This window comes from Otolemur garnettii, unplaced genomic scaffold (assembly GCF_000181295.1).
Source record: "Otolemur garnettii isolate 467f Iridium unplaced genomic scaffold, OtoGar3 scaffold00060, whole genome shotgun sequence".
NCBI lineage: Eukaryota > Metazoa > Chordata > Mammalia > Primates > Galagidae > Otolemur > Otolemur garnettii.
This window is the reverse complement of record NW_003852455.1, coordinates 2,492,921-2,506,621: the sequence shown is the minus strand read 5'-3', so window position 1 is coordinate 2,506,621 and position 13,701 is coordinate 2,492,921. Positions and strand designations below refer to the sequence as shown.

At 42.0% G+C, this 13,701-nt stretch overlaps 1 protein-coding gene across 1 annotated transcript in view; it reads right to left on the bottom strand.

Annotated features, from left to right (window-relative positions):
* Positions 1-13,701, bottom strand: part of LSG1 (large 60S subunit nuclear export GTPase 1) — a 33,245-nt gene that overhangs the window by 3,107 nt on the left and 16,437 nt on the right. Inside the window, exons 8-13 of the mRNA XM_003792689.3 lie at positions 12,429-12,842; positions 9,277-9,378; positions 9,042-9,185; positions 6,977-7,100; positions 4,532-4,611; positions 2,698-2,871 (exon numbers count right to left, since the gene is read on the bottom strand). Coding sequence (XP_003792737.1) covers positions 2,698-2,871; positions 4,532-4,611; positions 6,977-7,100; positions 9,042-9,185; positions 9,277-9,378; positions 12,429-12,842 — 1,038 coding nt within the window. The remainder of the gene's footprint in view (positions 1-2,697; positions 2,872-4,531; positions 4,612-6,976; positions 7,101-9,041; positions 9,186-9,276; positions 9,379-12,428; positions 12,843-13,701) is intronic.

The window sequence follows — 13,701 nt, the reverse complement described above, 5'->3', positions numbered from 1 at the left end:
AACTCTTGGGCCCAAGCAATTCTCTTGCCTCAGCCTCCCATGTAGATGCCCACCACAACACCTGGCTATTTTTTTTTTTTTGTTATTGTTGCAGTTGTCATTGTTGCTTAGCTGGCATGGTCCGGGTTCGAACTTGCCACCCTCAGTGTATGTGGCTGGTATCGTAACCACTGTGCATGGGCGCCGAGCCCAAATGTTTTTTTTTTTTTTTTTGAGATAGAGTGTCACTATGTCACCCTCAGCAGAGTGTTGTGGTGTCATAGCTCACAGCAACCTATTGGACTTAAGCGATTCTCTTGCCTCAGCCCAAGTAGCTGGGACTACAGGTGCCTGCCACGATGCCCAGCTATTTGTTGGTTGCAGTTGTCACTGTTGTTTAGCAGACCCTGGCTGGGTTTGAACCCGCTAGCCTCAGTGAATGTGGCTGGCACCATAACCCATAACTACTGAGCTATGGGCGCTGAGCCGGATTATTAAATTTTTATTGATAAATGATAAGCTTTATCATTTCATACATTTTTTGTTTGCATATTACTTTTTTATAAATATAAATACAAAATATTGAAATTGAAACCAACTTGGGTTATTTTAATTAGTAGGAAACCAAAGAACATCTGGTAGTGCACTGTGCACTTTTTATTTCCTTCTTTTTTTTTGGAGACAGAGCCTCAAGCTGTCCTCCTGGGTATAGTACCGTGGCATCACAGCTCACAGCAACCTCCAACTCTTGGGCTCAAGTGAGTCTCTTGCCTCAGCCTCCCAAGTAGCTGGGACCACAGGCGCCCGCCACAACGTCCGGCTATTTTTTGGTTGCAGCCGTCATTGTTGTTTGGCGGGACCGGGCTGGATTCGAACCCGCCACTTTAGGTGTATGTAGCTGGAGCCCTAGCCACCTGAGCCATAGGCTCCGAGCCTGTACTTTTTATTTCTCAGTGCTCAGCAAAGAATTACAACAAGTGCCCTTGGCTAAGTCATTTAGTCTCTTTGTGCCTCAATGTCCTCAGTGGTCAAATTGGGTAACATTTGCTTGGCTTGCCTCCCCGGATCATCATGTGAGGTACACAGACAAAGCACCGAATAAATACAGAAACCACTGGATGCAGCTGACAGCCCCCCCTCCCCTTTTTGCTATGGTATTCACTAAAAAAATTTTAAAAGTATATTAGGGCTGGGCACCCGTAGCATAGTGGTTATGGTGCCAGCCACATGCACAGAGGCGGGCGGGTACCTGTGGTCCCAGCTACTTGGGAGGCTGAGGCAGGAGAATTGCTTAATCCCAAGAGTTTGAGGTTACTGTGAGCTATGATGCTATGGCACTACAAGGGCAATGTAGTGAGAATCTGTTTCAAAAATAAAGTAAAATAAAAATAAAGTATATTAGGTACAACTGTATGATTTAATTTTCCTGCAAACACATTTGTCCTTTAAAATGCTGCCTACAAGGCCAAGCGAGGTGGCTCAAGCCTGTAATGCTAGTGCTCTGGGAGGTGGAGGCAGGTAGATTGCTGTGAATTATGATGCCACAGCACTGTACTGAGGGCAACAAAGTGAAACTCTGTCTCAAAATAACTTAATAAATAAATTAAAATAAAATGCTGCCTACAAACTATAGCTGTTATATAAGCAATTGAAGTCATTAGTATTTGAAAAGTGCAGAAGACATTTATAAAGCCTGTTATTTTTTATTTTTTTATTTTTAGCACTTTCTACCACCAAATGTGTTGGCTCAGAGAAAAGACAGTTGACTATCTAGGTGAAATATCTGCAAATCATAAATCTGATAAGGGAATTGTATTTGTATATATCCAAAATATACAACGAACTCTTACAACTCAATAATAATAGACATTTCTCCAAAGAAAATACACATGTGCCAATGAATGTATGAAAAGATGCTGAAGGTCATTAGGGAAATACAGATCAAAACCAGCACAAGATACCATTTCACATGTATTAGGATGACTTGAATTAAAAAAGGCAGAAAATAATGTTGATAAGGATGTGGACAGATCAGAAACCTAACACACTTGGTGAGGATGTAAGGTGGTGGCCGGGCCCAGTGGCTCACTCCTGTCATCTTAGCACTCTGGGGGGCCGAGCCAGGTGGACTGCCTCAGCTCATGGGTTTGAGAATGTAAAGTGGTTTCAGTCACTTTTGGAAAGGTTGGCAGTGCCTCAAATGTTACACATGGAGCTACAATGTGACCCGGGAACCCCACGCCTAGGTATATATCCCCAAAACTAAAAATTCATAACCACAAAAAAATTTGAACATAAATGTTCAAAGCAGCATTATTCCTAATAGCTAAAAGGTAGAAACACCCAGAATGTCCATCAGATGATCAACAGATGAACAAACCATGGTATATCTACACAATGAAATGTGACATGGTAACAAAAAGGGGAGAAATACTGACACACGCTATCAATCTTGAGGTATTACGCTATGTGAAATCGTAAAAGACCACGTAGTATATACTTCCATTCACATGAAATGTCCAGAACAGACAAATCTGTAGAGAGAGGAAGTAGATCAGCGGCTGGCAAGGTTTGGGGGAGGGGTATGAGGATGACTGCTCATGAGTATGCGGCTTCTTTCTGGGGTGATTAAAATTTGTTTATGGCATGTGAAAGATATCTCAAAACTGTTTAAAAGGTTTGTTGGATCAGGAATTAAAGAAAAAAATTAAAACTTACTTGATGGAAAAAAGTTTTGTCAACTACATTTTCAATCTGCTTTGCTTTTTTATTTCCACTGGGCTGCATTTTTATTTCATCACCGTTTGTCTTGTTCTCTAGGAGTCTCTGGTGTTGATGCTGAAAGGTCACAGGATCCCTTCCAGGAGGCGGATGACAATACAGCAGCTTACCCTACAAAGACATGAACGGTAACAGCACATCTGAATACCATCTGTGTCCCCAGAGGAGATCTCTCTAACCAGTCACACTGACAGAGCTTTATAAGCCAGCTGAGTCCAGTTTTGGTCTATTACAACCATAGAGTCCTCACTCTAATACACCAATGATGAAAGTGTTCTAGAGACCTACCTCTTCCCACGGATCCCAGGCTAGAATGAAATCATCTTTGCTGTGCTTTTTACCTTCCTCGATACATTCATATGATACTTACGGTGAATATTTTCTAAACTAAACCCAAGACACAATTGGACAGTTATGACTGTACTAATGGGAATACTGGGATAGCATACTGACATAAGATAGTCCCCAAATTCCTCCATGTGGGGTGCAATTGCTCACTAGGTATAAATTTGCCTCTTTCTACCATAACTGCTCTAAAAACTCTTTTTTTTTTTGGAGACAGTTTTATTTTGTTGCCCTCGGTAGAGTGCCGTGGCATTATCAACCTCAAACTCCTGGGCTCAAGTGATCCTCCTGGTTCAGCCTCAGAGTAACTGGGACTACAGGTACTCACCACAACATCTGGCTAATTTTTCTATTTTTATTAGAGATGGGGGTCTTGCTTCTGCATAGGTTGGTCACAAACTCCTGTGATCAAGTGATCTCCCTGCCTCAGCCTCCCAAAGGAGGCCTGGTCTAAACTCATCTTTGCATCTTCCACAGTTAAATAAATGGTAGTTTAATAAATGATTTATCCGGGTGGTGCCTGTGGCTCAGTGGGTAGAGTGCCGGCCCCATATACTGAGAGTGGCAGGTTCAAACCTGGCCCTGGCCAAACTGCTACAAAAAAATAGCTGGGCGTTGTGGTAGGCGCCTGTAATCACAGCTTCTCGGGAGGCTGAGGCAAGAGGATCGCCTAAGCCCAAGAACTGGAGGTTGCTGTGAGCTGTGTGACGCCATGGCACTCTACTGAGGACAACAAAGTGAGACTCTGTCTTTACAAAAAAAATTAAAAATGAATAAATGATTTATCCATACCAGTAGTGTTAACTATTTTCTTCCCCAACTGAAGACGAGACCATACAGGTGCCCACTTCTATTTCTATGCTCCAAGAGTTTCACTAACGTGGTTTGAGAAGAGGAGGGAATAAAACCAAATCCTCACAATTAGTTGTTATCAAGGCCCTGTAATATTTGTAGAAAGAATTAAACTTACTATGTAACGATTACATAGGGGGCTCATTAGTGTTTCACTTATTTACTATAATCATCTCAAGAGACAGGCACTGTTAACCTCCATTGTACTGATAAGGAAAACTCAAAACTGCACCTTATTTGTAATGTCAGGATTATCTCACATCTTTGTTATGTATATTTTTACTGAGATCATATATGCAAAGAGCTGTAGGAAAATGAAAAACCAGATGCATAAATTGATATTTTTCACTCAGAATAGGTTCAGAAATCTTCATCTTTCCTTTCATAATATGTTACCAGTCACTTCTATAATTCATATGTTAACTACCCTGAATTAAGAATACAACTCCAGTTATAACACAATCTCAATGAAAAATTATCTCCCTTCTAGCTTAATAGGTTGCCATTATCTAAGAATACAGAATGTGGAAAACATATACTTATTGGAGAAGAGTAAGAAGCAGGGTTCACTTACACTGACATAATCTTTCAAGATGTAGCGTGCAGATCGAGGTTGGTCTGGCTGTCCGTGCGCTGTCATGAATCCTCGCATATCTGTGAGGAGAAACAAATTCTATAAAACCTCAGGAGACAGAAAATCACAACAAAGACAAATGAGGTGATATCTTTTTAGTCATTTAGTCTACTACTACACTAACTATGCATTCCTACCCTTACTTTTCGAAAATTATCATTGCAGAATGTATTTTGGTTAGCATTATAGTTCATAATCTAGGATAATAGACTATATAGTTATATCTGATATCCTAACACGACCTATTATCACACTATGGAAGACACATTCAATTTTTCTCTACTTCAATTATTTTCTCTACCCTTCCCCCTTTTTAAGAGATGGGGTCTCACTATGTTGCCCAGGCTGGAATGTGGTGGCTGTTCACAGATGCAATCAGAGTGCACAGCAGCCTCAAACTCCTGAGCTCAAGTGATCTTCCTGCCTCAGCCTCCTGAACTGGGACTAGTGATTCACACCTGGCCCATTCCTTCATCTGAAACATTTAGGCTACCTGTAGGAGAATGCTATGTTGTCAATATTATTATCAAAAGCAACAATAATAGAGCAAGTTTTCTTATATACCTACATTTTCCCCAGTAAGATAGCTCATTTAGAAGAGAGTAGCAGAGTATAGTGATTAACAGCTTCAGCAGACAAGCTGGGTTAAAAACTCAGCTCCCTTACATACTAGATGTGTATTGGCTTTTTTAGTTTAGAAGAAAATAGAATCCTAATTCATACAATGCACAAAAATAAAGTTAGGGAGATTAAAAATCTAAATGTTAGGAAAACAAATATTACAGGAAGACAGTTTTATCTTTTCGGGATAAAGAAAAACTTTACAAGTCAAATATCAAATGCAGCCAAGCCAAAAAGGAAAAAAAAAAACTCTATTAATAAACTGTCAGCTTCTATAGGGACCAAAAAACCATAAAAAAAAAAAAATTGGGGAAAATGTGTCTACCACATATAACAAATATAATAATTCCTATAAATCTTTAAGACAAAAACAATGCATAGAAAAAGGTGATTCCGGGCCAGATGCAGTGGCTCACGCCTGTAATCCTAGCACTCTGGGAGGCTGAGGCAGGTGGATTACCTGAGCTCAGGAGACTAGTCTGAGTAAGAGAGACCCCGTCTCTAAAAATAGCTGGACATTGTGGCAGGCTCCTGTAGTTTTAGCTACTTGGGAGGCTGAGGTAAGAGAATTGATTGAGCCCAAGAGTTTGAGGTTGCTGTGAGCTATGACACCACAGCACTCTACCAAGGGTGACAAAGTGAGACTCTGTCTCTCAAAACAAACAAAATTTCGTGCCAGAGATTTTACCGTGTATGGACCTGTAGAAACTCTATGTGTGTGGTCATGTGGTTTTTTAAACTGGCCTTTCCTTACTCTGGCTTTATCAAGTAGCATTAGATGAAAAATCTTAAAAGACTCATAATTTCCAGTATCTGGAAGTTCACCTTTCCTTGTTTTTCAGGCTAGCATCGTGGAGAGGTCTCATCCAGGCTATGCCACCTCACCCTGGGCAAGTCATTTCCATGCTTGGAATTCAGATTACTGATCTTAAAAAGGGAGGCCAGAAGGTGGGGTGATCTTTAAGGTCTTTTCTTGTTTTATGATTCTGTAATGATAGTATCTTACCACAGCTGTTTAGTACTTATCCTCTTTAGAGTGTCTAAGTTCAAAGTCTGATTTAAGTGTGGCTCATATCGAATTACCTTTCTCTGTCAGTAAATACTCAAATAATTACTCTTTCCCAGCCAGTGATAGTTCCTTAAGACAAGCCACACAGGTACAGCAATGTTTCTAACACTTGCTATTTCTTTAGGTAGACACGAGTTCTCCATCTTTAGTTAAAGCTCATATTTAAGTAAAAATGATAAAAGTGAGGTAAAACATGGAAGTAGGAGAGCTAGGAGTTCATTTTAATGCCAAATAAAGTTTATGAGGGGCTGGTGGAAGGGGAAGGGGGCTGCTTTGTGCCAATATCCTGACCATTCTGCCCTGTCCCAGTCTCTGAAGGCATTCCCTTCTGATGCTCCCCTTGTGATTTTCCTCTCTTGCTCTGGAAAGCATATTCATTTTTTCCCAAAACATCCCTTTTCTTCTCTGTCTGGGAGGAAACTCGAGAAAAAGCCAACACATCTTCAGATCAGAACTCCTGTGTCTGTACTTGGGAACCATCAAAGCAGCACATGTCCTAAAGGCTTTTGCTTTGGACTACTTTGTAGGCAAAGACAACAAAAAAACTATCAACTTTGGAAGATAGGGTAAAAAATGCTAAAGAAAAATCCTAAGTCTGTATCTTTGCAGAATAGTATTTCTTTTCATGAATTATTCTTATTTTTATTAACTACACTGTTATCTTTGCTTATGTTTTAAAATAAATCATGACTCACATCCGTAAGCTGTCAACAGTTCTTCTGATGTTGGAGGTCGATGGGGATCGTCATCCTCTCTAGGCTTTATGATATTAATGCCATAGGTAGCTTCTAAAACATGTCTTGGAATATTCTGGCAAATGTAAGCTTGTTAAGGAATCCAGTCTCTCCAGCTGGTCCCCTCTTCCCCATGGCATCTGAAATGTGCTTCTAAGAACATAGTGTCTCACCACTTCTATGACAAACACCCTTTCTCTTCTCCAAAGAATATTCAGCAATTTAAAAAGATCCAGTTGTTTTCTTCCTTTTAAAACAAAGCCTTATACACCAATGACCATTTCCAAATGAATTCTTTTAAAACAATTATTAAAATATCTGTAACAGACCTTAAAGATGATAGATTTTTACCCAGAAAAGGTTAAATAAACTATTAATCTGTGAGATGATCTCAATTCAGAAATAAAGCACATATTCTGCATCTAACATCTACAGTTAATACAAGATTTTTCCTCCTATGTCTAATCTCCCACAATTGGTCTATACTTTTCTTAAGCCACTAACATTATTCTATCTTGAACCGCAGTTATTAGTGTATGCCTCACATCCTCCCCAACTGATCTCCACCTCCGATTTACGTCTATGTCCTCCACAGCACTTAGTGTCATGTGGCTTATAGTAAATGCACAACACACGTCTGATTATTCATTTATAGAGGGACTCAATATGGTGCATCTTTCAGTCCACTTTTCATACTTTCATGTTCATAGCTATCTATAAATACAAAGTCTTTTGTGAGATAACAATTTTTACAAAAACGGTGTCCCACTGTATATATGTGTACCGTTTTGAGATTTACCCAGGTTGCTATACACAGATTTAGTTCAATTATACTATTTTTAATTTATCCTAGAGAGAAACTAATTCTTACTCATTTCTTATAGAATGGGGTAAACAAACAAATTGGGGTAAACAAAAAGCTACAGCCTTAAATGTAGTCATGAGGATCTTTTTAAGAACCATGCAGGGTCAGCTTGGCGCCTGTGGCTCAAGCGGCTAAGGCGCCAGCCACATATACCTAAGGTGGCGGGTTCAAATCCCCAGCCGGGGCCCACCAAACAACAATGATGGCTGCAACCAAAAAATGGCCAGGCATTGTGGCGGGTGCCTGTAGTCCCAGCTACTTGGGAGGCTGAGGCAGGAGACTCGCTTGAGCCCAGGAGTTGGAGGTTGCTGTGAGCGTGATGCCATGGCACTCTACCCAGGGGTACAGCTTGAGGCTCCGTCTCAAAAAAAAAAAAAGAACCATGCAGGGTCTAGAATTTTACCCTGCTTACAAGCTAACAAATAGAATAGTGTGCCACAGTCTCAGAAGTCTCCTGTCTTCTCTCGGCATTCCCACATCAGTAGCAGACAAGCCTGATAGCTTATAAGCAGTGTGAACTTTTAAGACCTTGCACAGATCTAACTTTGAGTACTTTCTTCATGCCAGTGTAATAGTGACCCTCGATGGTTCAAGTTAGTTAACTCACGCTGTAGAGAAGTAGCAGAGCTCCTAATCTACTTGCTACTTATGAGATCTTAGACAAATAATTTAACTTCTCTGTGTCTCCGTTTCCTTAAGGAAATGGGAATAATGGCAGTACCCACCTCAGGGGTTGAGGGTTCAATGAGATACTACTTGGTACGAATTCAGACTAGCACACAACAAGTGTTCAATAAATGTTAGTTCTAATAACTGAATACTCACAATAAACTAAGATATAGATGATAGCGTCCTCATTTTATAGAAAAGCAGAGTTTAGAAGGTTAAGCAAGTTTTCCAAGGTCACTCAAATAGTCAAATGGCAGTGTTAAATAGGTTCGCAACGTGGGGCTGAGGATTCAAAGCCTGGGCTCTTCCATTTATACAAAGCTACACTGCTGAAACATGAGGAGAGGAGCTTCTAATTCTGAAGATCCGATGCTCCCTCACTATATAAACTTGTTCTTAAGAGAGCAACCCGAATCCCTCAAACGTCCAAAACAACTCTGAAACCCTAACATATACGTAACCACCAGAGTGTTTCCGAAGCAGAAAGGATATCAGAGACACAGGTGGGACGTGATCTCTCATCTGGTCAATTGGGAGGATTCCATTGCAAGTCATTTCTGCCTTGGTAGACACAAAAGACGGCATTACTAGGCCTGGGCAGTCACATAAGCAGAGGCCAGGCTCCACATACAGAGTCTGAAAGGCAAGGACAAGGTTTATGCTGGGCATGCAGTGGATGAAGGGAAAAGAAAAGCCGAATGTGAGTAGCAAAGAACTATAGAAATACCTGGAAATGCTTTGTGTGCCCAGGGGTGGCAGATACAGATACTTTCTTGTTGCCCATGATGGTGTTGATTGTTGAGCTCTTACCAACATTAGGGTAGCCCACCTAGAAGAGACCCGGAAGTTACCAAATAGTTACATGGTACATCTATCAAAGACCCAAGATATCACACAAGTGGTAGTAACACTAGCCCGAGTTTCTAGTTATTTCAGATGACCCGAACAGATGCTGCGTCTGTTGACAGACATCTTTTTTTTTTCCTCCTGTGGTGTGGGTATATTAATAACTGCCATGGAAGTTGTATTTAACTCATGCTTGTGAAGCACATATAACTCACACATCTCTTTACTTTGGGAGCCACATGGGCCCCAAGGAAAAGTTTTCTTTTCTACTGTAGCAGTCAAGGTGTTAATTCAGACCCAGTGATGAATGGTCACACTATGTGCATTTTATTTTATAGGTGTGGCTGTTAGCAGAAGATGCTACAGTAAATCTCACTTCTGTGCCCCCATCTCCCTCGCTGCTCCATCTACAGGCAGTTCACAGTTTCCACTGCATCTTCCACACTGGCTGAAGGTGAGTGGTCATTTTAATAATCTCAACCAGGGGTCCTCAAACTTCACTGTCCCTCAGACCGTTGGAGGGCTGGACTGTGGGTCCCGGGACAAGTGAGACAGGCACTGGCAGCAAAAATACCAAGCAGGCTGGATAAATGTCCTAGGTGGGCTGCATGTGGCCCGCAGGCTGTAGTTTGAGGACTCCTGATCATAACATACAAATGTTTTTAATTTGTGGAAGGTGATCAGTATGTATTTGTAGAATGAGTAAATTAACCTACACTCAGCATTTCTGGAGTAAGAAATTCAGAAAAAGAGAGAGGCTACTAAGTGTTTCCAGAAAAGTTCAAAAAAGAAAAAATAGGACCAGGGCAGTGCCTGTGGCTCAAAGGAGTAGGGCACTGGCCCATCTGCTGGAGGTGGTGGGTTCAAACCCAGCCCCGGCCAAAAACTGCAAAAAAAATAAAAAAAAAGGGCCAGGAGCAGTGGCTCACACCTGTACTCCTGGCACTTTGGGAGGCCAAGGGGTGGTGGGCAGGCGGTGAATTGTTTGAGCTCAGGAGTTTAAGACCAGTCTGAGCCAGAGCAAGACCCTGAATCTAAAAATAGTCGGGCATTGTGGTAGGTGCCTATAGTCCCAGCTACTTGGGAGGCTGAGGCAAGAGAATCACTTAAGCCCAGTAGTGCTATGACATCACAGCACTCTACTAAGGGCGACAAAGTGAGACTCTCTCTCAAAAAAAAAAAATTAAAATTAAAAAAAAAATAAACTTACTTGTGAAGAACTTAAGGTTTGTGATGCACATGGAAAGGAATTTTTAGCAATGCAGACAATGAAGACTTGAGGACAGGACAAATTAATTAACTTCCCCAATGTTGTAACAAGTTAGTTTTACTACAGAACTGAGAAATGCACTTAATGCCAGAGACAACTCTGTTAACTAGTACACTCAAATGTCAATCTACTTTAGTCATTTTAAGTAGGCTTTTGGGTAGGGGCAAGGAAGAGGGTTCAAAAATAATTAGAATGAGCTCTATTTGAGTGGTCCCCAACCTTTCAGGCACTGGGGACCAGTTTCTCAGGAGACAGTTTTTCCATGCACACCGGGGGCTCATATTCTCATAAAGAGCACCTGACCTGAATCTCTTGTACACACAATTTACACTAGGAGACTCTAATGCTGTAGCCGATGTGATAGGAGGCAGAGCTTGGGTGGTGATATAGGCCCATGCTCATCTCCTCCTGCGTGGCCTAGTTCCTAACAGACTACAGATTGGTACCAGTCTGCAGCCTGGGAGGTGGGGACTGCAGCCGTATTTGACATGTAACTGAAAAGCTGTGAGACTTTTTTTTATTTGTTATTTTTTTTGAGACAGAGTCTCAAGCTGTCGCCCTGGGTACAGTACTGTGGTGTCACAACTCACAGCAACCTCCAACTCTTGGGCTTAAGTGATTCTCTTGCCTCAGCCTCCCAAGTAGCTGGGACTATAGGCGCCTGCCACAACACTGGGCTATGTTTTGGTTGTAGTTGTCATTGTTGTTTGGCAGGCCTGGGCTGCATTTGAACTCGCCAGCTCAGGTGTATGTGGCTGGCGCCTTAGCCACTTGAGCTACAGGTGCCGAGCCAGCTGTGAGACTTTAAATCAGTCATAATTTCCTCTTGGGATTTAGGAATTAGGGTTTATCTAGTTGGGGATATGATCTCCCTTTTCCTATTTGCTATGTAGCTTTTATACAACTAAAGCATCTGCCATATGCACATATTTTGCCTGGCCCCAAGATGCTGGGATTCTTCCCAATATGTACTTGGAACGTTTACAGTGTTAGTCAGTAAAGATCACAGGATGCCAAAGGAACACTGGACCAGAAGTCTGGAGACAACATTAAAAGCTCTCTCATGGGCAGCACCTGTGGCTCAGTGAGTAAGGTGCCAGCCCCATATACCAAGGGTGACAGGTTCAAACCTGGCCAAACTCCAACAAAAAAATAGCCGGGCACTGTGGCGGGCGCCTGTGGTCCCAACTACTCAGGAGGCTGAGGCAAGAGAAACGCCTAAGCCCAAGAGCTGGAGGTTGTTGTGAGCTGTGATGCCACAGCACTCTACTGAGGGCAACAAAATGAGACTCTGTCTCTAAAGAGGAAAAAAAAAAAAAAAAGCAGGGCATGGTGGCAGATGCCTATAGTTCCAGCTACTTGGGAGGTTGAGGCAAGAGAATTGCCTAAGCCCAAGAGTTTGAAGTTGCTGTGAGCTGTGATGTCACAGCACTCTACTGAGGGCAAAATAGTGAGACTGTCTCAAAAAAAAAAAACTCTCTCATTGTAGTCTCTCTTAGTAACATGATAGGAAGGAGACTGGAGAATATATTTAACATGAACAGGTATGTACACAGTATAAGCCTCAAGGAAGTTCAATCTTTTGAGTTAGGCTCTGCCTGTCACTCTGCCTGAACCCAAGATGCCAGTGGGCAACAAGAGGGCAGTAATGTTCCCTATGATGCCAGAAGCCTGAATGGTCCCTGGGTCCTCGTGCAGCTATGGAAGGAATAAAGGAATAAAGACCCTTGTGTGGTAAAATTTGATGATCTGCTTCATCTTACCAGCCCAACAGTAAGTTGGCCACCTTTCACCTTCTTCCCAGTGTGGAGCTGCTTAAAGAGCTCCAGTAATTCCTGCTTTGACACCAGGTGGCTAAAATTACATGTCTGCCTCTTCTGTGGGGCTCTGCTGGCCTGAGCCTCAGCGTCTGCTGCATGGCTCTTCCTCCAGTCCTGGCCATGGGCCTCTTCATCGTGGACACTGTCTTCTGAACATGTCTGCCAAGCTTCCTCCTCTTCCTCCTGACAGTCCTCATACTCAGTGTCGTCTTCATCCGTAGCGGAGCCTTCGCTAAGTGAGAGAGAATCCCTGCCCAGGAGACTTCCGGTCTCAGTGGGGGGAATTTCAGACTCGTCACAACTGGAGTTTTCAGACTCAGTTGTGTTGTCTTCTCCATCATCTGTGTTTACTTGTTCCTGAGGAAATAACAGAAACCACAAAAGCTCAGAAGTATGTAACGACTACACTCTAGTCAGAATACTCAATGAGTCGGTTAAGATAACAGAGGACAAGCAAAGCTCTGAGACTAGGAACAGTGGATCCAGGAAGGAGATGGGCGAGCCTTTCAGTGTGAGGGTAGACAGCCAAACCATCAACAGTGGTGTTCTGTGGGAGGGGACAGGCAGCAGACCTTCATTTTTTATTTACATATTTCTATACTACTTGAATTCTGTATAATAACATGTGTTGCTTTTGTAATTTAATTTTTTTTTTAAATACAGTTTCACTCTGTTGCCCAGGCTAGAGTGCCATGGTGTCAGCCTAGCTCCCAGCATCCTCGAACTCGTGGATTCAAGTGATCTTCCTGCCTCAGCCTCCCAAGCAGCTGGGACTATAGGCACCTGCCACCATGCCCAGCTAATTTTTCTAAGTAGAGATGGGGCCTCACTCTTGGACAGGCTGGTTTGGAACTCCTGAGCTCAAGGGATCCTCCCACCTCAGCCTCCCAGAATGCTGGCAGTACAGGTATGAGGCACCACACCAGGCCTAAAATAACTCTTCAAGGAAAGCAAGGGATCATTTGTACCCTCATACTAATCTGAAACAACAACAATAAAACCAGGGGAAAAGCCCATATTAAGCTGAACTCTTTGGCAGTACGTTATTTTGCTTTGGGCTGTAGAATAAAGCAAAGCATTTCTCATTAACAATAAAACCTTCTACATTCTCTTCTCTGCACAAAGCAAGGACACAATTTGTACTTCATTTTACATCTTTAAAAACAGTGGGTTTTGTGTTTTAAAAAGCTTCTATTCTTTTTTTTTTTTTTTTTTT